Below are 27076 nucleotides of genomic sequence, written 5' to 3'. Positions count from 1 at the left end.
GGTGGGGAGGGAGGGGCAGTGCCTTTGCCCCGGTGTGGTCTCCCTCCCAGGTAGGGGATTGCCCTGGGGACTCGAGGGACGCTCCCCACGTTGGATGCTCCCCAACTTGAATGAGACATTTTCCCTCTTCACAGCGGGCTGATGATTTACGATGCAGGTGTCAGTTGGAGAGAGGCAGTCCTGGGGGTCTATTTATAGCCTCTCCTTGGTCCATAAAAGGGAGGGGAGAGCAGCCCTGCCGTCTTCAGCTGGAGCTGCCGGGTGGACAGAGCCTCTCCCTCCTTGCCGTCGCCTTCCCGCGTGGGTGAGCGTCTTCCTTCTTGCCTACCCTCATCTGTGGCTTTGGGGGAAGGGGTGATGAGGGGTGCAGACGCCGGCTTCCCCGGGTTTCTTGAGTGGTCCTGTCTCAGGGTGAGGAAGAGCTGACCCTAACCCTCCCTCACGGACAAACTGCACTGAGGAAAGAGCAGACCTGGGCGCTGTCAGGGGGTCTGCGTTGGTGCTGTCGGTGCCCCGGCCACGTGGTCTCTGCAGCTGCCCGCCTGCCCGCCTTCCCCGTGCCTGGGTTAGCCCCTGGTTTTGCAGCCCTGAGGTCTCTGAGTCATTGACTGTGGTCGACAGCTGTCATGAGGTTCTCAGAGGGAGCTTTGAGCAGGTGTGAGACAAGGGTGGGTGGTTTCTTAGCAGGGAGAAGGGACCGTTGAGCTTGGGATGGGCGAGTGCCTGGGGACGGGACGAGTGTCGGTCCTCCTGGCAGGACGGTCCGGGTCTGCCTCGGAGCACAGGTGTCCCTGCTGTTCTCGCTCTGGGCTTCTGAGGTCCTTGCAGAGATGGGCCTGGTGCCTACCGCACTCGTGCCTTGGAAACCACAGCAGCCTCTGGGGGCCGGGGCTTTGCCCTCAGAGGCCCGGGCAGGGCAGGGCAGGGCAAGGCGGTGGGAAAGGGGGCGTTGTTGGGGGAAGCTCCCAACTTTCCCAGTCTCCTCCTTTCACGTGAAGTTCCGCTGTTACAGGGGAGAAGCGGAGCAGGAATCAGGGCCAACGCGAGCAGAGACACCTTGGGGGTGACTCGAGCCCAGTCCCGGAGTGGAGGCTGTCCTGGAATCCAAGGGCTTGGTCACTTGGGTCCAGGCCAACTCTGGGGGCCGACTCAGCGATTGCCCCGCCCTCGGGATGGACATGCTGTGATGTGCTGACCCTCACTGCCCGGACAGGCAGCGGGGCGAGGGCAGGGCCGAAACGCAGGTGCTGTGAGCGGTGCTGCATTGCTCCGTCCGCTCCACCTGCTGGGAATGTGCTCAGTGCACCTGCATTGAGATGCCCCAGGGAAGCTCGGTGGGGTCTGACGACTTCATGGTTGGTCATTCTCCACTCACAGAGACTGTGGGTTTCCGGGCCACTGGCCTGTGCACATTATCCCGTTTCTCCTTCCAAGCACTAGGGGAAAATGAACCGGGCTCCTAGGGAGCTAAAGAACTTGGTGGCCACAAGGTTGAGGCCATCAGTCACACCTGTCATGACTCTCAAAGGTTATTCCGAGGTGCACTTGAGAATTTGGCTGCCAGCAATCAGGCATCAGACCACGTTGGATTAATTGCTGGCGGTGTGCTTACGAATTATCTCGTGCTCGGTTGTTTTTTTGGTGATAAGCCCTTTGGAAAACGCTTTGGTGACCGTGGTTCCCATGTGAGTGGGCTCTGAGAGGTCCTGGGAGCTGTGGGCTTGGCCACTGGGGTCACTCCCCTGCGGTGCTGTCATGTGGCGGCGTGCTGATTGCTCTTGGCATTTTTACCCGCACAGATGACAATTCCTTTCATACAATGGAAGTGGGTGCTTCGTACTTGACATGTTCTCACGGGCTGAAGCTGCTCGTGGTGACGTGAGAGATGTGTTCCAAATATTCTCTGCAGGAAGGGATTAGCGTGCAGAGAGCCGCGGGCTCAGTCCTGCCGCGAGCCAGGCTCACGTTTCGCCCTGCTGTCCTCATCCCGGAACGTGTCAGGAGCACGCGGGTGTGGCCGGCAGCGACCATGGGTGCCGCTCCGGCGTTCAAGGGCAGCCGCGGTTAAGTGCGCCAGTGCCGTTTGAGCTTGCAGGGGTACTGGTCACCCCAAGTTCAGCTCCCAGGGAAGCAGACCGAGGCCCCACCCTGAGAGGCACAGGTTGCTGCATCCTTGAGTCCAGGTCTCCAACGCCCAGCACCTGGAAGACCCACGTGGCAGCTGGTCTCCGAGGAAATGTGGTTTTCTTTGCCTTTGGGGTGTGTGTGTGTGTATATGTGTGTATGTATGTGTGTGCGTGTGTGTATGTGTGTGTGTGTTGGGTGACACTGGACACTTATCTGAGATAGTTTTCTTGAAAAGGAAAATAGCTTCGTATGTACACAGTGGGGGGAGGTCTAGAGGCCCGAATGGTCTCCAAGGTATCTTCTTCTTCTTTAAGATTCATTTATTTACTTGAAAGTCAGAGTTAGACAGAGAGAGAAGGAGAGGCAGAGAGAAGAGAGGTCTTCCATCCACTGGTTCACTCCCCAGTTGGCCGCAGCAGCTGGAGCTGTGCCAATCCGAAGCCAGGAGCCAGGAGCCAGGAGCCAGGAGCTTCCTCCAGGTCTCCCATGTGGGTGCAGGGGCTCAAGGACTTGGGCCATCTTCTACTGCTTTCCCAGGCCACAGCAGAGAGCTGGATTGGAAGTGGAGCAGCTGGGAGTCGAACCAGTGCCCACATGGGATGCCAGCACTGCAGGCGGCAGCTTTACCTGCTACACTACGGTGTCAGCCCCAAGTCCCCTCTTCTTTAATGCACAATATGTAGTTTCCTGAAGCTGGGAGCATTCTCCCAGCCTTTTCTTACATAAAGGCCTACAGAGACTCCAAGGCTGCAGCTACCGTGCCCATGCTGGACCAGAGGTCTCGTCACACCTGTCCTGGTTGGGGACGTCCTAGGCTGGTCTGGACAACTGCACAGGAGCAAAGAAACAGCAAAAACATGGGCTGGGGGCCGGGCTGGGCTTGTCTGGGTCGTGCGGGGGACAGAGAGGAGTCGGGGAAGGGGAGTGAAGCTGGGGCACCTTGACCAGAGGGTCAGTTGTCCAGAGGACAGAGCTTGCTCCCTGAGCCAGGAACTCTAAGATGTTTCCACCCATGAAATCCAATGGTTCCATGATTCAGGCTTGGCAGGCGCCTAGCAGATGCTCCAAATGTCTGTGGACGGAAAGTGAGTGGAACCAAGGGTCAGTGCATTGGGAGGGCCCTTGACAGCTCTGAGTATTGACGGCCCTGAGCACAGCGTTTCAGGAAGCAGGGAGCAAGTGACAGCTCTGAATGTTGACGGCCCTGAGCACAGCGTTTCAGTAAGCAGGGAGCAAGTGTGGGAGCTAACGCAGCGAAGCGTTCTCCCGCCACGGCCCGTGGACGTCTCTGGGGGACCGATGCCCAGCACAGCTGTGCGTGAGGGTGAGGGACACCGGAAGTGTGTGCACTGGATGGAAGCTCTGCTCTCATCACTACCAAGCACACGGAGTGCTCGGAGGCTTCCAGGCGCCAGGCAGTGATACACGGAGGGTGCCGACGTGCACGTGGCACTGGCCAGGGTGGCCAGGCTCTGAGCTGTGAAGGCCGGGGCCGTTCTGTCTCCCTGCCCTGAGCGTGGGTCTCACCAAGTGTGGCTGACTCTCCGGGCGTGTAGCTGCCATGGTTTAAAAATTCCAAGGTAGCTTATTCTGTCCTGTGACAGGCCATTGTTGCGCTCCTACATGCCAAGAAATGCAAACACATTGCAGGTGACTCAGCACTCACATAGAGACCGAGATGAGCTGGTTCCACCGGGAGGAGAAGTGTGTGACGCGGACGGCTCCTGACCTCTGCTGTAGCGAGTCACCCCCGTTAGTGCAGATCAAAGTGAGAATGCCCTGGCCTCCTTCTGAGTTCAGGTTGGTGAGCTCTTCCCAGCTGCACAGAGCCAGCGCATAGCATATGGGCAGGGACTTTTCTGGAAGATCTTTTGGCTGACTCCCTGGAAAATCCCACTGAGATGTGGCTGAAGATATGTCAAGTGATGAGGAGTTTTTTCAGATACATTTTCCCATCTACAGAGCTCAACGTAACCGCACGTGGTAGAGACAGCTGCCGACTGAGGCTGCCGTACTCTCCTGCGAGCCCACTGGCGGGCATGACGCAGATGCGACAGGCAAGTTAGCTCGAGGCCCCGGGTTTATGCTGGAGTCAGAATTTGAGCCCAGGTCTACCGGGACGCCCGGCCTCTGTCTGCATCATAACGCCTCCCTCAGACTGGGGGAGGTGCTTGGTTGTGCTCTATCAGGTGCGACGTTCTGTTCTGTGTTTGTAATCACGTGTGCTTCCCACTGCAAAACCCCAGCCGGGTCCCCACGTGTAGGCGTGGCTGGCTGACCTGTTGTGAAGAGGAAGTGCCGAGCTGCGTGAGTGTGGCAAGGGAACGGGAGTCCGATGGCCGGCCCGCTGGGCGCGCCCTCTCCTCTTGGGTCCTGTGTGTGTTGATCTCCACGTAGAACAGGTGTTTGCTGGCCCTTGAGGATCCTTCCAAACTCTGATGTTGGGATTCTAGGGGGTCACAGGTCTGAAGGAAATCAGTCATGAAGAGTACATTTGGGGTGAATCCCGTGTTTTGATTGGTTTTCTGAACCTGCCTGTGATCTAGACCACGGTGAGGAGTGCGGGTGAAGACGCTTTCCTCTCGCAGCCCAGCCCGCCTCCCCCACCCTGCAGGGTGGCCCCCACGTCCCTCGGGGATGTGCCCCGGGGCCCTGCCTGAACTTGGGTCCTTAACTCAAAGGGAGGCCTGGAGATCGGGTTTGGAGGAGCTCTCTTGGCCTTATTTGGGAAATTGGTGCTACTGGAATACCATCTCCACATGTCTGTCAGGATGGCTGGCTGGCCAGGCAGTGGCGTTTTACTTACTTTGGGCGGCCCACAACAAATGTTCTAACGTCTGCAATGCTTCAGACTCCCAGGTCTCCCACATGCGCTCCTCTCCCCACGTCTCTGACCGTGAGGCTGGGCTCGCACCCCTCCGGCCCACTCCCACCCAGCTCACCTCCCAGCAGCTTGTGGTTCCGGGGATCTGGATCCGGGGGTGGGTGCATCTTGAAGACCAGGTCCTTTCCAGGGGCCCCTTTGAGCGGTGCAGCGACTCCGGCTCTGGAGGCTGACGCGTGTGGCAGTTCCGCTCACACCCTGCCAGTCTCCCTGCTGCGCCTCCCTGCTGCGCCTTTGTGGCCTTGGCCCTGGTTGGTGCCCACATCAGGGCTCTTTGTGGGGCCTCTTTGGCCGCCCTGTGCTCCTGTGCCCCGTGCTCTGTTCTCGCTTCCTGGGGCATTTGTGTCCCCCTCTGCCCTGGCTCTTATCGCACCTCCTCTTGTATTCTAAGCATTTGTTTATGTCTCTAATCTGTGCTTTAATTATTTTTATCCCTCGCACTCACGATGCTTTTAGCACTGCCACGACACAGCCGGTACTCTATAAATACTTGTTTAGTGTTAAGTGAAATGTACTACAGCCCAATCTCCCAGTTTCGTGGAAGCAAATGGAAGATGAACTCCAGGGCCAGGGAGCTCCATGGCTCCCTGACCTCTGGGCTGAGGTGATTCCCTCTTCTGTCCCTCTCGAGTCGAGTTTTTTCCTGTTTGTTTGTTTGGAAGCGGAGCAGCTGGGACTTGAACCAGCGCCCAGATGGGTACCCACTAAGCCACAACGCTGGCCCCTGGAATGGGTTTTATTGGCCATTGCTTTCCCTTTTGCACAGTGGAGGTGGGCGCTCAGGATGTCTGAAAGGGAGCTCAATGCCACTTGTCCCTCCTTGTCCCCAGGAGAACACAAGATGTCCCTTGTTGCGGTGCCCTTCTACCAAAAGAGACACAAACACTTCGACCAGTCCTACCGAAACATCCAGACCAAGTACCTGATGGATGAATACACAGCGAAGAAGTAAGTGGCTGTGGTGAGGGGTCCGACGGGGAAAGAAGTCTGGTGCGGTTCCCTGATGCCTGTGTCCCGGCTGACCGGGCGGTGTGGATCCTGCTGGCCCGGCTCCAGGCCTGTGGAGTGGGGGAGGCAGGGCCATCCCAGTGTGAGCTCAGGGACATTCCTCTCCCAGGACGAGGGTCTAAAATGGTCCCCAAACAAAGGGCACAGAGAGGGGTACTAGCGGAGCAGACGTGGGCAGGAAATCTACTGGGGCAAAGTGAAGGGGTGGGCGGCTGGCGTCAGCACACTCCTGCTACTCGGGGGTCCACGTGCAGGTGTGGCTCTGTCCCCTGTGGAGGCTGCCACGCTGGGGTCCCTGTGCAGGCGTGGCTCTGTCCCCCGTGGAGGCTGCCACGCTGGGGTCCACATGCAGGCGTGGCTCTGTCCCCCGTGGAGGCTGCCACGCTGGGGTCCACGTGCAGGCGTGGCTCTGTCCCCCGTGGAGGCTGCCATGCTGGGGTCCACATGCAGGTGTGGCTCTGTCCCCCGTGGAGGCTGCCACGCTGGGGTCCACGTGCAGGCGTGGCTCTGTCCCCTGTGGAGGCTGCCATGCTGGGGTCCCTGTGCAGGCGTGGCTCTGTCCCCCGTGGAGGCTGCCATGCTGGGGTCCACTTGCAGGCGTGGCTCTGTCCCCCGTGGAGGCTGCCACACTGGGGTCCCTGTGCAGGCGTGGCTCTGTCCATGTGGAGGCTGCCACGCTGGGGTCCCTGTGCAGGCGTGGCTCTGTCCCCTGTGGAGGCTGCCACGCTGGGGGGTCCACGTGCAGGCGTGGCTCTGTCCCCCGTGGAGGCTGCCATGCTGGGGTCCCTGTGCAGGTGTGGCTGTGTCCCCCGTGGAGGCTGCCATGCTGGGGTCCACGTGCAGGCGTGGCTCTGTCCCCCGTGGAGGCTGCCATGCTGGGGTCCACGTGCAGGCGTGGCTCTGTCCCCCGTGGAGGCTGCCATGCTGGGGTCCACGTGCAGGTGTGGCTCTGTCCCCTGTGGAGGCTGCCATGCTGGGGTCCCTGTGCAGGCGTGGCTCTGTCCCCTGTGGAGGCTGCCATGCTGGGGTCCCTGTGCAGGTGTGGCTGTGTCCCCCGTGGAGGCTGCCATGCTGGGGTCCACGTGCAGGCGTGGCTCTGTCCCCCGTGGAGGCTGCCACGCTGGGGTCCCTGTGCAGGCGTGGCTCTGTCCATGTGGAGGCTGCCATGCTGGGGTCCCTGTGCAGGCGTGGCTGTGTCCCCCGTGGAGGCTGCCATGCTGGGGTCCACGTGCAGGCGTGGCTCTGTCCCCTGTGGAGGCTGCCACGCTGGGGTCCACTTGCAGGCGTGGCTCTGTCCCCTGTGGAGGCTGCTGTGGGCCACCCCTCCTTCCCATGTTCCCCAGGCGTCTCCTGGGTGGCAGCGTGTGCCCGGCCCACACTGCAGCTGCGTGTCTGCAGCTTCAGCAGACCGATTAGAAGGTGGCAAGGAGTCAGGAGAGAGGGCGCTGGGCCGGGTGTCCCAGCCATAGGTCCCTGCCTCCCGTCACCAACACCCTCTATTTAGAAACACTTGTGGTGCTTTTGCTTAGTTGCCATCCTGTGTGATAAACAAAGCCAAACAGTGGGAGCCCCCCCCCCCCAATGGCCCTAGGGAGTTCATGTCCGCCAGATATATATAATCATGGCCCTGAGCCTGGACCAGGGGAGGCCTGACGGGGCTGAGGGAAATGGCCCCAGGGGACAGAGTAGCACAGGGACACAGGCGAGGAGCTGTGTGTGTGAGTGCATGTGCACGCGTGTCTGTGGTACGTGCATGTGTGTGCCCCTGTGCAGGTATGTGTGCATGATTGTGCATGTGTGTCCATGTACACGCATGTGCGCACGTGACACACTGATCTGTCACAGATGCATGTGTGCTTGTTTGTGTGAATGTGTGCATGCACGTGTGTCTGTGTGCACATGTGAGTGTGCTCTGTGTGCAGCCGTGTGTATGGGCAGGACTGGGGTTTGTCAGGATGAAGTGCTGTGTCGTTGTGCACACCTAACTGTAGCTGATGTCCGTGCAGGCGAGCGTCCACCCAGATGTCCACCCACAAGTCTGCGTCCACCCAGATGGCCACCCACAAGTCAGCTTTGCAGAAAGCCTCCAGCCAGACGTCCTCTGGGGGCACAACCTGCCGGCTGTGTGCCAAGCGGCTGAGTGCGGCAGAAGAGGAGGAGCAGGAGAGCAAGAACAGGTACCGGCTGCCGGGCCCCTCTGCCACAGGAGCCACAGGAACCACAGGAGCCACAGGAGCTGTGGCTTCCCGGAGTGAGGACGGCGATGCCCCCGCCCTCTGCCTCTCGCTCACTCTTCCATCCCGGAAGCATAGGACCTGGAGGGAGCTGGCCTGTCGCTCAGTGGGGCAGACGCTGTGGTCACCTGGGCCCACGTCTGTGCCAGGCAGCGCCGAGTTCCGTCTCAGTGCTCCGTGCTCCCCTCTGCCCGCCCCGTGAGCAGCGGGACCTCCATGGAGCACATGGGGCCCTAAGTGTTGGGATGAATTTGGAATGCCCACTTGCCCGGCCGTGGCTGCTGCAGAGTCCGGGAGGCTGTGGGCGGGGCAAGGTCATCTTCCCGGGGCAGCCAGGGTTGGACAGTTGTGCCGTGGAAACCAGAGTGGGGAGGGTCCGTGACTTGTCATACTTTACATTTCGATGGGGCCGCAGGAATGAGACGGATTAAGCAGAGTGCCAGCCTGCGCATTATTTCCAGATGACGAGAAGCAGCTGCGACCGCACTTCGGCCTTTTAAGAACACAGCAAGCATGACGATCCACGGTGCTTCGGCTGCATTCGTTCGGCTTCGTTTCCCCTCCCTGCCCTCTGCTTCTCCTGGAAGATATTTCTGTCTCCCTAAAATCTTAAATCCTGATGGGAAGATGAGATTTGGGAAAACACGCTTCACTTTGGAAGCTGCATTATGATAAAGCAATGCTTAATGAAAGCTATGCATAGCTGGAAAGATGGACCCCTTTAAAAGCATTTTATTTATTTATTTGACAGGTAAAGCGAGAGAGAGAGAGAGAGAGCGAGCAATAGACAGATTCCATCTGCTGGTTTACTCTCCAAAGGCCTGCATGAACCAGGGCTGCAATGGTTGAGCCAGGACGAAGCCAGGAGCCTGGAACTCCATCCAGGTCTCCCACGTGGGGCAGGAGCCCCAGCATTTGGGTCCTCTTCTGCTGCTCTCTCATGTGCATTAGCAGGGAGCTGGGTGGGAAGTGAACTGGCCTTGATGTGGAGTGCCAGCACTGAGGGGGCAACTCAACCCGCGGCCCCAGCGCCTCTGAATTATCTTTAAATGCCTCAGGGGAATTTTGCCATGTGAATGAATTTTATTGTAAAATGAGGATTTTTTCTGGGAGGGGGGAGAACCACTTCAACAATGTAGACATTAAGACAATCTGGGTGTTTATGTACTGGGTTCTTCTTTCAAAAGAGTTCTTCTTCTGTTTAAGTTCTGGGGACTAGAAGCAGGAGCGCTTTGTGATCAATTAGACACTGGCGTGACCTTGAACGTACCCTGCGTGTCTACTGTGTTAGACACTGGCGTGACCTTGAACGTACCCCGTGTGTCTGCCGTGCCCCAGCAGGCGGTGGAGGCTGAGGCCTGAGGGCCAGCAGGCATCGGGCGATTTCTGCTGTTCCAGCCGGAAGGACCGCTGTCAGGGCTGGTTGCAGGACCTCACAGGAGGCCGGCCCCGCTGGGAGGCCAAGCACGCTGAGGAGGGGCTCCAGCTCTCCCTGCGCCCAGCTCTGACCTGGATGTGGGTGCTCTTCATCTGGCCGCCCCGCAGCTTAGTCTCAAAGCCACGTGTGGCTCGTCCCCCAGAAGGTTCCCTCCCAGTCAGGTCTTTCCTCCCCAGAAGGGAAGAGTGAGTGAGTGGACGGCATCGCAGGCTGGCCCTGGGCTGTGTGGGTCTTGCTGTGAGGCAGGCCCGGGGCTCGGGCAAGTGGCGTCATGGCCACGTGTTGGGGTTCAGTGTTCCCACTGCCCTGGGTTACTGCAGGTGCTTGTGCGTTGCTGGCCTGGTTTCTGTGGGAGGCAAGGTTGTGGGCTCATCAGCCTGAGTGACTGCTTATGACCCCGTGTGAAACCATCCTGATGGGGTGCTGGGCACACCGTGGGGACACACAGCTGGTTAGAAGGCCCCTCCAGGCCGGCGCCGCGGCTCACTAGGCTAATCCTCCGCCTAGTGGCACCGGCACACTGGGTTCTAGTCCTGGTCAGGGCGCTGGATTCTGTCCCGGTTGCCCCTCTTCCAGGCCAGCTCTCTGCTGTGACCAGGGAGTGCAGTGGAGGATGGCCCAAGTGCTTGGGCCCTGCACCCCATGGGAGACCGGGAGAAGCACCTGGCTTCTGCCATCAGATCAGCGCGATGCGCCGGCCGCAGCGTGCCGGCCACGGCGGCCAGTGGAGGGTGAACCAACGGCAAAGGAAGACCTTTCTCTCTGTCTCTCTCTCTCACTGTCCACTCTGCCTGTCAAAAAAAAAAAAAAAAAAAAAAAAGAAGGCCCCTCCAACCCTGTACTGGGTCTCTGTGGACAGTGGGCCCCCGCATGGCACATCTGTCTGCAGCGGAGACCCGTGTGCACTGACACGGGGGATCCCGCCCAGACCCACAAAACCCCTTCTCAGTGTACGGATCTGACTGGATCCACACTGGGGCTGACTCCTGCGAAGTCAGGGGTGGTGGCTGAGTTAGCAACACAGCCCCGGCTCTGGTCACTCAAGGGTAACGCCCACGGGGACTTCAGACAGCTCCAGACAGAGCGCATCTTCAGCTCGGAGGGAGCCCCACTTCTCAACTCCTCCCACGCACCTGTCCTGGGTGTGAGGGCCTCTGGCAGCATCTCCAGAGTCACGTGATGGGGCAGGGCCTCTGACAGCATATGTAGATGTTGGCACCACGTGTGTGCATGCTGACGACACGTGTAGATGCTGACAACATGGGGAGATGATGAGGAATGTGGGACAAGATGTGTGAGAGAGCCACAGGGCGTGGGGCTGGGGGTGAGTCTCGGGGGGTGGTCTCGGTGCTCCAGTCAGCCAGGCGGGAGTCAGTGAGTAGGGGTGGGAGACAGCGGAAAGGCCAGGTGCAGGGGAGGCAGCCGCCTGGAGGGGAACCAGCTGGCTGCGCACCGGGAGTGGCCGGCAGGGAGGACCCACATCCATGTTTCAGGCTTTACAGCTCCTTCGGCCGTGTCCTGTGTGCAGAAGCTGCAGAACTTCCTGGAATTCCGATTTCGAGCTTCCTGATCGGCTTGTGTTGGTCTTGGTTTGATTTGGGGTCCAGGAAGTTCTGACCACCCAGTGGGGCACGCGATGTTGTGGATGGCGCGTCGGGTGGCAGCCCTGATGGTGGCTCCAGCACAGGCCTCGTTAGCACAGCCTCACTTTGGGGTATGACGGCCGCTGGCCAGGTGGCCCTGGGTGGCCTGGACCGAGTGGACCTCAAGTCAGACTGGAACAGGACGCGCAGGCCAGTGGTTCTCAGCTGTGTTGAGTCTCAGTGCCTGGAGTCCTGCAGACAGCTTCGCCCCTTTACAAACCCAGGGTGTTGCATGTAGGCGCCCGGGGGCTCTGTGCACCCAAAGGCTGTTCGGTGGCTCCCGGTGTGGTGCAGCTTTATCAGGCTCCTACGCATGTGAGCTGCTGGTGTCTGCGGAATACTCCACGTGTGTCTGATTTCCTGGCTCGAGTCTGGAGCTCGCCGCTTGTCCATCGTCACATGTGCCGTGTCTCACGGGAGACTATGCACGGGGACCCTAGGAAGCACGGTGCCCGGTCTCAGGGCCGTCCCCCTCCCACCCCTCCCTGTGCCTCTCGTGGGTAACGAGAAAACGGGCGCATGGCTCGCCTCTCTTTAATTTCTCAGTCACGTGTAGCTCTTCCTCACAGCTTCTTCACGTATGATCTCAACATGTTTAACGAACCGACTTAGCAGAAACGGCGCTTCTGTTCCCGCTGCCCCACGGGAGGCAGTGCTGGGGGGACCTGTGCGGGCCTTGGCCCTGCCTGTCCTGTCACTGACGTGGCTTCTGCCTCCTGCAGGTACCGCTCCCTGGTGGCTTCTTACGGCGAGGCCAAGCGGCAGCGTTTCCTCAGTGAGCTGGCCCAGCTGGAGGAGAGTGTCCACCTGGCGCGTTCCCAGGCGCGCGACGTGGTGGACAAGTACGCCCTCCAGCAGATGGTAGGGGCCTGGCCTTGCAGAGGGGGCTGGGCGGGGGTCGGTCTGCGGTCCGGGCTGGGGACTGGCCTGGGGACCTGCCCTTGGGCCCCGCCCTCACCTGCTGGTTTCCACAGGTGGAGGACAAGATGGCCTGGGAGAGGCACGTGTTTGAGGAGCGGCTGAGCCGGGCGCCGGAGATCCTGGTGCAGCTGAGGTCCCACACCGTCTGGGAGAAGATGTCCGTGAAGCTCTGCTTCACCGTGCAGGGCTTCCCTACGCCCGTGGTGCAGTGGTGAGCGTGGTGTGGGGGCGGGGTGAGCACACAGAGATGGGAGGGGGTGAGCGTGGTGTGGGGGCGGGGTGAGCACACAGAGATGGGAGGGGGTGAGCGTGGTGTGGGGGCGGGGTAAGCACACACAGAGGTGGAGGGGTGAGCACACACAGAGGTGGAGGGGTGAGCTCACACAGAGGTGGGGGGGTGAGCACACACAGAGGTGGGGGGTGAGCTCACACAGAGGAGTTGAGGGGTGAGCCCACACAGAGGTGGGGGGGTGAATCCACACAGAGGTGGGGGTGAGCACACACAGAGGTGGGGGGTGAGCTCACACAGAGGTGGGGGGGGTGAGCACACACAGAGGTGGGAGGGGGTGAATTCACACAGAGGTGGGAGGGGGTGAATTCACACAGAGGTGGGGGTGAGCACACACAGAGGTGTTGAGGGGTGAGCCCACACAGAGGTGTTGAGGGGTGAGCCACACAGAGGTGGAGGTGAGCCCACACAGAGGTGGAGGTGAGCCCACACAGAGGTGGAGGTGAACCCACACAGAGGAGTTGAGGGGTGAGCACACACAGAGGAGTTGAGGGGTGAGCCCACACTGAGGTGGAGGTGAGCACACACAGAGGTGGGAGGGGTGAGCCCACACAGAGGTGGAGGTGAGCACACACAGAGGAGTTGAGGGGTGAGCCCACACAGAGGAGTTGAGGGGTGAGCCCACACAGAGGTGGAGGTGAGCACACACAGAGGAGTTGAGGGGTGAGCCCACACAGAGGAGTTGAGGGGTGAGCCCACACAGAGGTGGAGGTGAGCACACACAGAGGAGTTGAGGGGTGAGCCCACACAGAGGAGTTGAGGGGTGAGCCCACACAGAGGAGTTGAGGGGTGAGCCCACACAGAGGTGGGGGTAGAGCCCACACAGAGGTGTTGAGGGGTAAGCTCGGTGAGCCCACACAGTGGTGTGGGAGATGAGCCCATGCAGGTGAACCGTGGTGCAGGGCGGGGTGGGGTGGGTGAGGGGCTGGCAGGCTCTGCCCTGGGCACAAAGGAGACCCGAGTGATGCCTGCCTGGGGTCCGTCCTCTAGACGGTGGGCTCGGAACTCTGTGGAATGCTCCTGAAACCCAGGTCGTTGAAAAGAGTACACAGCAGTTTTTCCCTCAGTGATGTTGTTTCAGCTATTTTTTAAAATTTTTTTAAAGGCAGAGTTACATAAGGAGGAGAGAGAGAGAGAGAGAGAGAGAGAGAGAGAGAGAGAGAGAGAGAAAGAGAGAGAGAAGTGTATTTCCCATCCACTGGTTGACTCCCCAAGTGGGCCACAATGGCCAGGGCTGGGCCAGGCCAAAGCCAGGAGCCAGGAGCTTCCTCTGGGTCTCCCACGCGGGTGCAGGGGCCCGGGCACTTGGGCCGTCCTCTACTGCTTTCCCAGGCCACGGCAGGGAGCTGGAACAGAAGCGAGGAGCCTGGACAGGAACTGGCACTCATCTGGGATGCCAGTGTAGCAGGCTGAGGTCTACCCTCAGCAGGTTTTTAGGAGGACTTTTATTCAGAAGTCGTTCCCTGAAGCAAGCTATGTGTGCGTGCACAGCTGGGGGTCAGTTTGCATGCGCGTCAGTGCCTACTGGCACACAGCTGGGCCTGCCTGTAACTGTGGGGACGCATGGTGGAGACTCGAACCCACGACTTCATGGCTGCGGTGCCACAGAGGAGCTGCATCTCCACGCCGGCTGACACTTCCTATTTCGGCACCTGCTAGAATTAAGTACATCTGTAGCTCTCTGTTTACACTTTGACTTCAAAGGTCAATGGAAAATGGAATTAAAAGACGTTTATTTTGGCACAAAATTTCTTTGGAACACCGAGCTTAGGCTTTCATGAAACACACTCTGACACGTGTATGTTCCTTGGTCCCTGGGCCAGGTCACTCAGCAGCGGGTAGGGGCTTTGCTGCTGGCCTCTGCCAGTCAGGAGGGCTGGAAGGGAGGCTGAGGCCACCCCAAGGAGGGGCTGCCACTGTGTCCTGGGTGGCACCATGAGGCCTGCGGCCAGGACTCTGCGGTGAGACCCGGCACGTCTGTCCTGGCGCTGTGCTCAGCTGGGCTACGGCCTCGCTATGCTCAAGTGGGCAGCCTGGGACCAGCACCAGGCCGGCTTCTGACCCGAGCAACGGCAAATCCTGAGAACTCATGGGGTCCGGCTCTTGGGATACCAGGCTCCCCCAGCCTGGGGTACTGAGGGAGGCCGGGGTCGTGCACTAGTCGGGCGAGGGGCTGGGCCAAAGGACACGTCTATCTGCCTCGAGCTGAAGGTGGGCCTCTGTGCTCTAGGTACAAAGACGGCAGCCTGATCTGCCAGGCGGGGGAGCCCGGCAAGTACAGGATCGACAGCAAGTACGGCGTGCACACGCTGGAGATCAGCAGGTACGGTGCGGCCGCGCCGCAGGAGTGAGCGCTGCCCTTCCTTCCCGCGTCTCCGGGTGCCCAGTCTAGGTTTTTACCAAAGGATCGGGCCATCCGACCACCTGCCTCTGTCCAATGCTAGTCTTCTACAGCACTCCCTCAGGCCTCAGCTGTTGCTTTGTTAAATGGCCGTCACTACCTAACTAACGGGCCATAGCAAAGCCTTGCGCACCTGCCGAGGAGTCAGAAGTTTGGCTCCTCCCCCGGCCCCAGGTGACTTGGGCTGAGGCCAGGTGGCAGGGCTGTCACTGCCTCACCCACCTGAGGGAGTTCTGTGAGACAGGAAGGTGTGTCTGCGGCGGTGTGGACCACGGCGTGTGTGCGTGTACACACCAGGGAAAGGGGACACTGGAGCCGGGAGAGACGCTCAGCCGTGGCGGCACGGTCGCTAGGCTCAGTGTCCTTCTCTCCAATCATTGACTCACTTACATTTATCTCATGTGACAGGGAAGGAGCGGGGCGGGGCAGAGAGGTCTCCCAGCCACTGCTTCACTTCCCAAATGCATGCCAAGGCCAGGGCTGGGCCAAGCTGAAGCCAGGGTCTCCCATGGGCGTGGCAGGGACCCAGGGACGCGAGGGCTCAGTTTCCTTAGAGGGAAGCATGTTCTTACTTCTCACGGTGGCTTCAAGGGGTCCTGTCGTGGCACAACACTCCCATCAGCCTGCGGCATCTTCTCCCAGGTGCACACTTCTAAGGACAGGGTTTGTTTCTCTTCCTTCTCTTCTAGTTAGAAAGTCATACCCCTTGGGTTCTGCTAAGGCAAACGGTACTCGGGGGCGTGGTGAAGGTGGCGAGGACCCCGTGGTGGGGCCTGCACTGGGGACAGACTGGGCTCTGGCCCCAGTGCGGCCAGTGCCGGTCACACACCTGGGCTGCCGCTGCCCTTTGCAGGGGCAACGCTCTCTCCTTGGACTCCCAGATGGTGCGGAAGTGTGGACAGGTTGAGCCGCATAACTGGGGCCGGGAGCCCCTCCCCGATCCTGGAGCGCACGTGGCTCTGCAGGGGGTTGCCTCTCACCTGGGCCTGCAGGGTGGAGACGCCAGCTTGTGTCACAGTTGACTACTTCCAAGTTGTGGGTCCATCGCCGTCGTCAGAGGACCCACGATTGCCCTTTCTTAGCTGGGAGAAACGTCGCGTCCATGCTGGTGTGCTGGGCTGGCGCCCACGCAGTTGTAAGCCCACTCCCAGATCAGCGCCCCTTCCTCTGCCTGGGATTGTGCGTGAAGGTGACCAAGATGAGTTTTTGTGTTTTTGAAAAAGAAATGGAACCCTATTGCAGAGGGGCCGATAATTAATTCCACACAAATCAAGTTTGAGGGCTATTTTCAGGTGAATTCAATAAGTTTTCCAAAGCCAGTCAGCTGGGAGGGGTGGATGAATCCGGAAACAGCCAGTTTCCTTGTGACTAAATCAAGCCCAATATCACAAAGGACTCTTGCATTTCTTTGGTGTTTTTCCCATTTGTCTTATTTATCATGGTTTGTAATGCATTTTCTGATGTGAGCTTTGGTTTTGAGGCTGGAATATGGAGTTCAGGGCACGGGAGGAATGGGCTTTTTCAATCAGGGCACAGCTGTTGGCTTGCTCCAATTCTGGCTTTCTGTCATTGTTTTGGGTGCCTCAGCCGACTTTTGGTTTCTTGAGCGGCAATTTCCTAAATGGTTTCTGGGTCTGAGTTGGTTTTGCCTTCTTCCCTCCCAAATTTTGTATTCTGATGCAATACAAACAAGAGTTTAGACAGAGGATCCAGTATGAAGTGGAAAACACAACCAATTGGCGTGTCATGCTTAGAAATCTCCAGGCAGCACCACCAAGATGAGTTTTTGTGTTCTGGAAAAAGAAATGGAAGACTTTTGCAGAGGGGACCGATAATTAATTCCCCCAAAATCAAGTTTGACGGCGATTTGCAGGTGAATTCAAGGTGCAGACACTGAGCAAACTGGGAAAGCAAGCTCCCAGGAGCCCCTCTTGTCTCAGCGTTCCTGCTCCGACGGCGAGGCCTTTCTCGTGCAGTGCCCACGCCCCTCTGGAACAAGCCACAAGAAGCCACTTGGGCAGCTGCCTGCCCGCAGCTGTTGCTGGCGCAGAGCCGGCCACCCGACACCCGCCGGCCGTCTTGGTGCCATCTCCCTCTGTTGGGGAGTGACATTTGCTCCTATGAATGTTCCTTGGCCACTGGAGCCAAATTCTCCAAGTGCTGAGAAGGAGGCCTGCCCTGTGGTGCTATTTGGGTCTCGGCTTGTAACCAACACCGCTTTATACGGTCGTGAGCTCTTCTCCGGGGGCTCAGGTGTGAGTCCAGCTCCGCGCGGTTTCCACAGAGCTCTCACTCCTGTGTGAACAGGCTGGGGACAACCGTCTTGCTTCTTGTCCGTGACCCCCCTCTGTAATCCTTGGGGGGCGATTTTAAGGTTGAACGTGTCTCGTGCTGTTCGAGTTTGGTCTCTAAATTCTGCTCTGAGTTAATGACCAACCAGGGACTGGCCCCTGGAATCTGAGGGTGCTGGGGCCAGCGGCCGCCACGAGGAGCACGGGCCACCTCACCTCTCGTCTGCCCGTGTCTGAAACCCACAGTGCGGTCTTTGTTCCTCCCATGCAGTCGAGCTGGGGCTCTGCATGCTGAGACGTGGGGAGTGACGGTGCCCACCAGACGGCCACAGAAATAGGCCAGAGATGGTCTGTCTGTCCTGGCGGCTGTCCTGATGGAAAATAAACCCGTCGCCCCTCCGTGGCTAGCTGCCAGCTCTCCTGTGAGGTCACAGCTGTCATTAGACCTGGGTCTGCCGAACGCCCCCCTGTGGCTGGGGGAGCAGGAGGAGGAGGTCCTTCTGGGTGCTGGGGCGCCCTCTGCCCACCGCCCCGGCTCTGACCCCTGCAGTGGGGGGGGTTGACGCCCCCACTCCCGTACAGGCACGCAAGCTTACTTATGATCTATGTGTGCACCTCTGCCCTGTTATATTTTGCCTGGCACCAAACATTTGCCAAGAGCAATGTGAGAAGAACAAGATAAAAGGTAACCTGGAAGGAAGTCCCAACTCTCCCCCTGTCCACTCAGTGGTCAGCTGGGGGCACCTCTCGTCCAGTCAGTGGTCAGCTGGGGCACCCTAAGTGAGGGGCTTAGCGGAGTCTGACTGCTGTTAGGGGCCATGGGCCTCGTCACATGCCAGACAGAAGCTGGGGCCTCACCCATGTGCAAACACACATGCATGCAAACACACAGGTACAGATGCATGTGTGCACACGCATGAATATGGGCACACACATGCACACACATGCACACGTTTCACATTCCCTGCAGGAGCTGGGGCCCGTGCCACAGCTCCTTCTCCCTGAGCTGCTTCTGCCCCTGGGTGTGAGGTGCTAAGTGGTCACTGAACCAGCTAATTGGTGCTAATGTGCTAGGTGGCTCCCGATCCGAGTGCCTGAACTCCAGGAACAGGCTCGGTGTCCTGTGGGGGTGGGGCCTGCTTGGGCTATGCCTGCGGAACTCCTCCTGTGCGCTGTCCTCTCCCCGCGTGGTCCCATCCCACTCGTCTCGGGGTCTTGGTTAAGGAGCAGCAGAATGACAGTCACTCGCACGTCTCTGCTGCGGGGAACCTGCACCGCTCGGGAGGACGCTGGGTAGCGAGGTCCTTCATGGAGGAGAGAGCAGGAGGCGTCTTTGAACTAACGTATAATTCTAACGTATGATTCTAAAGTATAAGATTGATTTCATATTCCAAAATTACAAGATGTTTGCAAATACACTGTTGCATTTCACCATCAAGGTCATCCCAGGAAGTGTAGGAATTCAACAGTGTATTTTATATGGGATGTGTGTGTCGTATAATCTACAGAAGAGTGACCAGACCAGTGAACGGCGACACAGATCTGCACTGGGGACCTGGGTCCTGGGGCTGGGGTTGCACAGCGGCTGTGGCCACCTCCCCTGGCTGCCTCCTCACTGCCCAGTGTTGAGAACCCGTGACTCACAAAGACAAGTGGCTGCAAAGGGCAACGTTGTTTCACGCTGAAGTCTCGGAGTCGTACCCACGGAGCCGGGGCCCTGGCGCCCGAGCTGAGCTGCCGCTCACAGGCGCGGCTGGGCCTCAGCGGGGGTCGAGGACGGGGCGTTTGAGTGCAGTGTAAATTGCTAACATACATACATGGGGAGAAATTGTGACGTGCTTGGGGGATTCCTGGAACAGCGTCTGCAAACCTTGGATGCTAAGCCGAGGGCAGAGGGGGTGGGAGGGAGGTGTTTGGAGGACTCTCTCCACGGAGGGCTCCCGGCGGGGCAGGCCGCAGCCCCTCGCAGGGGTTGAGGACGTGGCATCCAGTGCCAAGGGCATGGCCTCCATCCTGGTCCACTGGTCACTTCCTGTTGTGAGCCTGCATGGGACACGCCCCCCTGCTGAGCTCTAGGCCCACGTTTGGCTCCCAGCCTCTCCCCGAAATCCTCATCCCTCTCTCTGTGCTCCCCAGCCAGGCCCTGGGACAGGGCATTCTGCTCCAGTGTCCTGACGGAGCCTGGCCCCTGTGCCGGGTGCTCCCGCCTCGCCCGCTTCCGCATCCGTGCTGTTGTTATTGATAGCAGGACAGGAGTGTTGCGAAGGGTTAAGGATATTCTCAGAAGACAGTCTTCCCCAAATACAACCGCTTCATCGTCTAGAAGAGCTAACAAAAGCGCAAACTAAGAAAATCCAACACCGTGACCTGACCCCGCCCCGGGCCCCCACGGTGAACCGGAGGTCGAGTCTGCACGCCCGGGCTCTGCGTGGGCCATCCCTGGAGCAAGGCACTAGACGGAGGCCGTGGCGCTGCCTGACACGGGGCTGGGGTTGGAACCCAGGGCAGGAGGGCGCTCGCGGTGGGCAGCAGGATCTCTGCAGCTTCCTTTCTCCTTCGTTGGAGACTGCTCTTTGTCTTGGTCCGTGCGCTATTTCCCACGCCTAGAGGAGTGGAGGGGAGAGCAGAATCGCTAGTGGCTTCCCAGGAGTGGCTCTGGCCTTTGGGGCCCTGGGCTTCTGATGCTTCTTAAAGTCAGACTTGGGCCAACTTTTTCTTCTTTCGGAAGTGAGATTGTTCGTGTTAGTTCTCTTCCGGACCAAGACTTCGCTGATGGTGCCTGCATTCTCGCAGGAGAGCTGGCAGACAGACGTCACCATGGGGTCACGTGGGCCTTGTCTACCCAGCTGTGTAATGTGTCGGCTCTCTCACCATGATAATAGGACTGCAGCATCTACTGTCCAGGGCTGGAGAATATTTTCTGAAATAGCTGGCTTCAGTAACTGTGGTGTGCCCGGCAGGGAGTGAAAGATCAATAAACATCCACACATCCCCCTACATCCCGCCTGTCAGGTGCACTTCTGGGAGCTGCTGGGGAGACAGTTCACAGCCAAGAAAATGGGCTCTGACTCTTGCATGATGGATGCAGGGAGACTGGAGAGCTGTGCCCTGGGGTCTTTGGCCACGTCTAGGTCTGGAGCACGCGTCGATGCCTCAGGGGGTCAGCATCGCCATCTCTGTGTGTCTGCGTGTGGTTCGTGTCCAGGGTTGACCCTCCCTCGGGATTCTGCAGTCTCCTGTTGGCAGAGGCTCCTTTTGGGGGCCAGTGGGGCTGTCCAGTCTGCTGTTCTGGCAGGTGTTTCTTACTTAGGAAGTAAGCAGGTCCTTGCCTGACCTCTGAATCCCTTGCTCTGGCTCCCGTGTGGGCTTTGGAGTCAGCCCTCGGCCGCCACATTGGAGGTGTTACACTGGGCTGTTAAAGGGCGGATCGCCCATGCATGGGGCAACCTGGAGGGTCGGGTGGCAGCCCAGCGCCAGGCTTCCGAGAGCTGGTGGATGTGCGGTTCCCACGAAGGCTGTTTACCAGGGGGTCTGGCTTTCTGCTGAGACAGCTCCTTGGCTCGCACACAGAACAGGTGCAGGAGTCTCCTCGGCAGGCCACTTGCGCCCATCCGGGTGCTTTGGCCAGAGAAGCCAAAGAGGTGGGAAGTGGGACCAGGGCAGGAGAGAGGTAGACAAAGGATCGGCCCAGCCCGGGAGCGCATCCCTGCCTGTCATCACTGCCTCACGCGGCCTCCTGGTTCGAGGCAGAGCTGGCATTGTTCTTGAACAGATCACTCACTGGCAAACCATCCGGGGTGTCGGCGGCTCGGCTTTCAAGGAACGCCTTTGTTCCAGTGCAGGGCACCGGCGCCCGCAGAGCCGCCCCACACACTCCCTTGTGCTTTTCTCTCCAAGGGCAAGCTTTGACGACACGGCCACCTACTCCGCAGTGGCCACCAACGCGCACGGGCAGGTGTCGACCAACGCCGCGGTGGTGGTGCGGAGTGAGTGTGCTTCTCGGGGGAGCCCTGGGGAGGCATCTGGGGGGTGCCTTGCCACCCACGCCCCTTTCCTTGCCATGTTCACCTCTTTGTCTTGCAGGGTACCGAGGCGATGAGGAGCCATTCTACTCCGTGGGGCTCCCGATTGGATGTAAGTAGATTTTGTTTGTATTTTCATGCAGGAAGATGTTGAGAGAGTTGGCACTTTATTTGAAAGGCGGAGTTAAAGAGAGATCTTCCATCCATTGGTTCACTCTTTGAATGGCCACAATGGCTGAGGCTGGGCCAGGCTGAAGCCAGGCGCTTCATCTGGGTCTCCTGTGTGGGTGCAGGGGCCCAACCACTTGGGGCCTCTTCTGCTGCTTTTCCAGGCTCATTAGCAGAGAGACAGATTGGAAGTGGAGCAGCTGGGACTTGAACCGGCACCCGTATGGGATGCCACACTACAGCGCCAGCCCCTGTTAGCACATAATTTAAAGAGTCATTTTCTAAGGGTGAAATCTTCTTAAAGGCTTGTATTTCCCCAAACTCTCCCAGGTCCCCGGTCAGTGTTAGGGTGTGCACCATCTGTTCCCTACATGTCTCTGGCTTGGGGGTATTTTTAGGCCCCGGTGAAGTCATCACTTGGAGACACTTTAGGAAAGTGCAGCGAATTCACATTCTCGAGGCGGGTGCATAATGCTGCTCCTTTCATGTTTCGGGACGCCCTTCCCCCCACCCGGGCGGTCTCTGTGGTCATTCCTGGGGTCTCCGCGAGGCGTGCGGAAGAGGCTTGCTGGGAACAGGCTCCCGGCCCCTCCCAGGCCCAGCCTTCTCTCCCAGTGTGCACAGCGCAGCCTTCAGTGTGACTCCGACTCGTGGGGGCCTCCCCTTCCTGCTCCTGAACCCCACGTGTAAAGCTGCCCGCTCTCGCGGGCCCTAGGCCTAGGCCTCTGTCCAGCCCCTGGGGGTCCTGGGATGAGGTTATCTCCATGTCCTGACAGGGTCTGGGCTGTGCAAATCCAGCAGGGGTGAGGCGGGCCACTGCTCCCTGTCCCGGACCAGGACTGACCCCTGCCTCCCACGTGGCCGACGCAGGCCGTCCTGAACTCCCAGGACTGCGACTGCGTGTTCCCGCAGCTTCGATGTACTGTCATTTGAGGCCGAGCTGTCACTCAAGTGTGGCGAGTGACTGATCGACAAAAGCAATGGCTGACAGGGAAACTTCTCTCGCAGTCATGGAATGCTTTGGGGATAGTTTATTTAGGTTGGTTTCTGTGTGGATCCCATTGCATGGGCTGCGCCCAAAACTCGGTGGGGTCCCAGACCACCAGCAGGCACACAGAGACCAGGTCAAGGTCAGCACAGGAGGCGGCAGCAGAGATGAGAGAGTCTGTGTGGGTGTGTGTGTGCACATGTGTGTGATATGTAGAGTGTGTATATGTGTGTGATGTGTGTGGTGTATGTGCATGTGTGCCTATGTGCATACGTGTGAATGATGTGTGTGATATGTGGGGGACGTGTATGTTTGGTGTGTGTATGTGCATATGTGTGCATTTGTGTGTGTGGTGTATGTGGATTGGGGGCATGTCTGTGTGGTGTGTGTGTGTGTGGTGTATGTGGATTGGGGGCATGTCTGTGTGGCGTGTGTGTGTGTGGTGTGTGTGGATTGGGGGCATGTCTGTGTGGTGTGTGTGTGTGTGGTGTGTGTGGATTGGGGGCATGTCTGTGTGGTGTGTGTGTGTGTGGTGTATGTGGATTGGGGGCATGTCTGTGTGGTGTGTGTGTGTGTGGTGTATGTGGATTGGGGGCATGTCTGTGTGGTGTGTGTGTGTGTGGTGTGTGTGGATTGGGGGCATGTCTGTGTGGTGTGTGTGTGTGTGTGTGTATGTGTGTGGTGTGTGTCTGTGTGTCTGAGTGTGGTGCGTGTATATGTGTGTGGTATGCATGTTTGTATATGTGCATGGTGTAGGTGTATGAGTGTGTGCTGTATGTGTGGTATGTGTGTCTGTGTGTAAGCACATTGTGTGTGTGGTATGTGTGTATGAATGTGATGTGTGTACGTGAGTGTGCTGTGCATGTCTATATGTGCATGGTGTGTGTGGTATGTGTACATGTGTGTGTGAGTGTGCTGTGTGTGTATATGAGTGTGGGCTGTGTGTGTATGTGTGTGGTGTGCGTGTCTGTGTGCATGTTATGTATATGTGTGTATGTTTGTGTATGAGTGTGGGCTGTGTTTGTGTGTGCATGGTGTGTATGTGTGTATGTGTATGAGTGTGGGAAGTGTGTGTATGCACATGGTGTGTGTATGTTTGTGTATGAGTGTGGGGTGTGTGTGTATGCACATTGTGTGTGGTATGTGTGTATGTGTGTGTGAGTGTGTGATGTGTGTGTATGCACATTGTGTGTGGTATGTGTGTATGTGTGTGTGAGTGTGTGATGTGTGTGTATGCACATTGTGTGTGGTATGTGTGTATGTGTGTGTGAGTGTGTGATGTGTGTGTATGCACATTGTGTGTGGTATGTGTGTATGTGTGTGTGAGTGTGTGATGTGTGTGTATGCACATTGTGTGTGGTATGTGTGTATGTGTGTGTGAGTGTGTGATGTGTGTATATGCACATGGTGTGTGTGGTATGTGTGTGTGTGTGTATGAGTGTGGGATGTGTGTGTATGCACATTGTGTGTGGTATGTGTGTATGTGTGTGTGAGTGTGTGATGTGTGTGTATGCACATTGTGTGTGGTATGTGTGTGTGTGTGTATGAGTGTGGGATGTGTGTGTATGCACATTGTGTGTGGTATGTGTGTATGTGTGTGTGAGTGTGTGATGTGTGTGTATGCACATTGTGTGTGGTATGTGTGTATGTGTGTGTATGAGTGTGGGGTGTGTCTGTGTGTCTGTGTGTATGTGTGTGTATGAGTGTGGTGTGTATGTGTGGTGTGTGTGTATGTGTGGTATGTGTGTATGTGTGTGTGTATGAGTGTGGGGTGTGTCTGTGTGTATGTGCATGGTGTGTATGTGTGTATGTTTGTGTATGAGTGTGTGTATATGTGTGTGTATGCACATGGTGTGTGTGGTATGTGTGTATGTGTGCGTATGAGTGTGGGGTGTGTCTGTGTGTCTGTGTGTATGTGTGTGTATGAGTGTGGTGTGTATGTGTGGTGTGTGTGTATGCACATTGTGTGTGGTATGTGTGTATGTGTGTGTGTATGAGTGTGGGGTGTGTCTGTGTGTATGTGCATGGTGTGTCTGTGTGTATGTTTGTGTATGAGTGTGTGTATATGTGTGTGTATGCACATGGTGTGTGTGGTATGTGTGTATGTGTGTGTATGAGTGTGGGGTGTGTCTGTGTGTCTGTGTGTATGTGTGTGTATGAGTGTGGTGTGTATGTGTGGTGTGTATGTGTGGTGTGTGTATGTGTGTGTGTATGAGTGTGGGGTGTGTCTGTGTGTATGTGCATGGTGTGTATGTATGTATGTATGTGTATGTATGTGTATGTGTGTGTATGCACATGGTGTGTGTGGTATGTGTGTATGTGTGTGTATGAGTGTGGGGTGTGTCTGTGTGTATGTGCATGGTGTGTCTGTGTGTATGTTTGTGTATGAGTGTGTGTATATGTGTGTGTATGCACATGGTGTGTGTGGTATATGTGTATGTGTGTGTGTCCGTGTCTGAAGCCACACACAGGGGCTGAGGTCACGCTCTCGCCCTCTCCTGCTGTGTGCTTTGGACCCAGCGTGCCTGTGAGGACAGAGGCCCTGAGCGGACTCTCGGGCTCACGCCAGCCGGCGCTGATGTCGAGGTTCTGACGGCTGCAGCCAGGGTGGTGGGCTTGGAGCAGGCCGTCCTCCTGCTCGCTGGGTCCTCTTGTCCTATGAGGATGCACATCCCATAAGCCCCGCCCCATGTCCTCATCCCACCCTGCTCACCCCCAGAGGCCCGTGCTGCAAATCCCATCAGTGAGGTGGGCGTGAGGTGGTGTGTGCGTGCACCCTGTGTGTGGCGTGTGTGGCGTGGTGGTGCCGGCTCTGACGGTGTCTGACTCCCTCTGCACAGTGCCCCTGTCGACTGTGATCCCCTACACACACTTTGATGTCCAGTTCCTGGAGAAATTCGGGGTCACCTTTAGAAGAGAAGGTGAGACGGTCACTCTCAAGTGCACGCTGCTGGTGACGCCGGACCTGAAGAGGGTGCATCCGCGGGCCGAGTGGTACCGGGACGGTGAGTGTGACGCCAGCCCCAGACCTGGGCACGCGCTCCTGCATGCGTGGCCCCTGTGAGGCCTCTGGGCAGGCCTGAAGTGTGACCATTTGCCTTGGCGTTTGTCTGGGTCACCCTGTTAGCTGCAGGCAGCAAAGTGAAGCCGGGGATCAGAGAGAACTTGGCCGCCTGCCATTCACCTTGAACTTCACCCAGGAGACTCCTGGGAGGTTGACATTTAGATGAGTCACTCCGAGGTTTTCCTGGCTCTGTAAAGGGTGTCTCGATGGGAGTACAGAGTGGGTGTCACTTAGGCTTTTCCTGTTCTTATTGCGACTCCGGAAGATGGACGGCGGTTAGCTCTGTGTCAGGGTGGGGGCTCGGCCCGGACTTGGCTCAGAGCGCTTCCTCGGAGCTATGTCTGGAACTCTGGGCTTGTGTCCTTGCAAGAAGTTGTGTGTATCCATGCTGATACCCAAAACTCCCTTCATCTTCTTGGGCTGTTGCTTCCAGGGGAACTTACCTCCTGTGGACTGAATCCCACGGTGGGCTTTGTCTTGCTCTGTTCAGAACCTGACATAATGCAAACATTTTCCCAGAGACGCAGCTGCCGTTCCTGCCAATGGGGTGGGTAGACCCAGTATTGACAAGTGGTGTCTTTTCAAGTTCATTAAACAGAGCGGTGGTGCTGAGAGTGAGCCAGGAAGGAGGCGTTCTGGGGGAACAGGAGGCCACTGACAGGCCAGTGGCCTCTGCGGGGACAGCAGGAAGCTCCTCGTGTCCTCCAGGCGGGAGGCTGTGCCTGACCTGGCCCTGGTCCATAGCAGTGAGCTACGGGTCTGTGGTTGGCGTTCTGTGGGGCTGAGAACTTACCACTGTGGCCTCCTGTGATGCTGGGAGGGAGGAGGGAGGGGGAGAGGGAGAGAGAGAGAGAGGGGGAGAGGAAGAGGGAGAGGGGAGCACAGAGAGACAGAGGTAGGAAGAGGGAGGGCGAGCAAGCGACAGACAGCAATGGAAGCGAGAGGGAGGTGGTGTGGGGGATGCTCTGGTCCCTCCCCTCTTGCAAGGACATGAATCCCTCGTGGAGCGCACGCCAGTGGCCTCATCTGGCCCCAGTCCCAGGAGACATGCCCCCAGTGCGTTGACTGGGAGCGGGGCTTCAGTATATGAGTAGGGCAGGCAGAGTTATGTCCGTGGCCCCCGATCCTTTTCTAGGAATCCTGAGGTTCTCCACGCCCAGGGCCACGCCCCCTGGCCCATGCCCAGAGCCACGCCCCCTGGCCATGAGTTTTCTGTTTTATCATCACTGCTGTCAGCCCTTCAGGGACGCTGCGTTTCCGTACCCAGGTTCTGTGCTTCGGGGAGACTCCCTGGGAGCTGCGAGCCAGGCCCCCGAGAAGTCCCGGGCACAGTGCCTCCTCCCAGTGGCTCCAGCAACCCAGCAAACACTGCCCCGTGCTTCTCAGACAAACCCCTTGAGCCACACTGCTATGGTGCCTCCCGATTTGCCCTTGAGGCGTGGCAGAGCTAGAGTGAATTCAAGTGTGTTTTGAAGGCGCACATCGGTGAGCACGATTCACAGACCTGGGGGACCAATAGCAGGTGGCCCCATGTGGTGTCTGAGTCATGACTGGGCCTGCTGTGGTGCGGGCACACACATGTGCAGGGTGAGGCAGCT

The 27076-nt window shown here is 58.1% G+C and overlaps 1 protein-coding gene across 2 annotated transcripts in view; it reads left to right on the top strand.

Annotated features, from left to right (window-relative positions):
• Positions 1-240: 240 nt before the first annotated feature.
• Positions 241-27076, top strand: part of MYOM2 (myomesin 2) — an 80179-nt gene continuing 53343 nt past the window's right edge. The window contains exons 1-9 of one of the 2 annotated variants that reach the window (XM_070047243.2): positions 241-304; positions 5842-5959; positions 8026-8196; positions 12057-12195; positions 12309-12466; positions 14775-14867; positions 21134-21222; positions 21320-21370; positions 25255-25419. In XM_070047243.2, the coding sequence (XP_069903344.2) occupies positions 5853-5959; positions 8026-8196; positions 12057-12195; positions 12309-12466; positions 14775-14867; positions 21134-21222; positions 21320-21370; positions 25255-25419 (973 nt within the window). In that variant the 5' untranslated portion in view covers positions 241-304; positions 5842-5852. Of the gene's footprint in view, positions 305-5841; positions 5960-7654; positions 7722-8025; positions 8197-12056; positions 12196-12308; positions 12467-14774; positions 14868-21133; positions 21223-21319; positions 21371-25254; positions 25420-27076 lie in introns of those variants that run through there. The other variant, XM_070047244.2, reaches the window with a different exon arrangement.

Source organism: Oryctolagus cuniculus, chromosome 8 (genome assembly GCF_051225735.1).
Source record: "Oryctolagus cuniculus isolate XC-2025 breed Fujian yellow rabbit chromosome 8, ASM5122573v1, whole genome shotgun sequence".
Lineage (NCBI taxonomy): Eukaryota > Metazoa > Chordata > Mammalia > Lagomorpha > Leporidae > Oryctolagus > Oryctolagus cuniculus.
The sequence above is the reverse complement of the archived record's forward strand: the minus strand, read 5'-3'. Positions and strand labels throughout refer to the sequence as shown.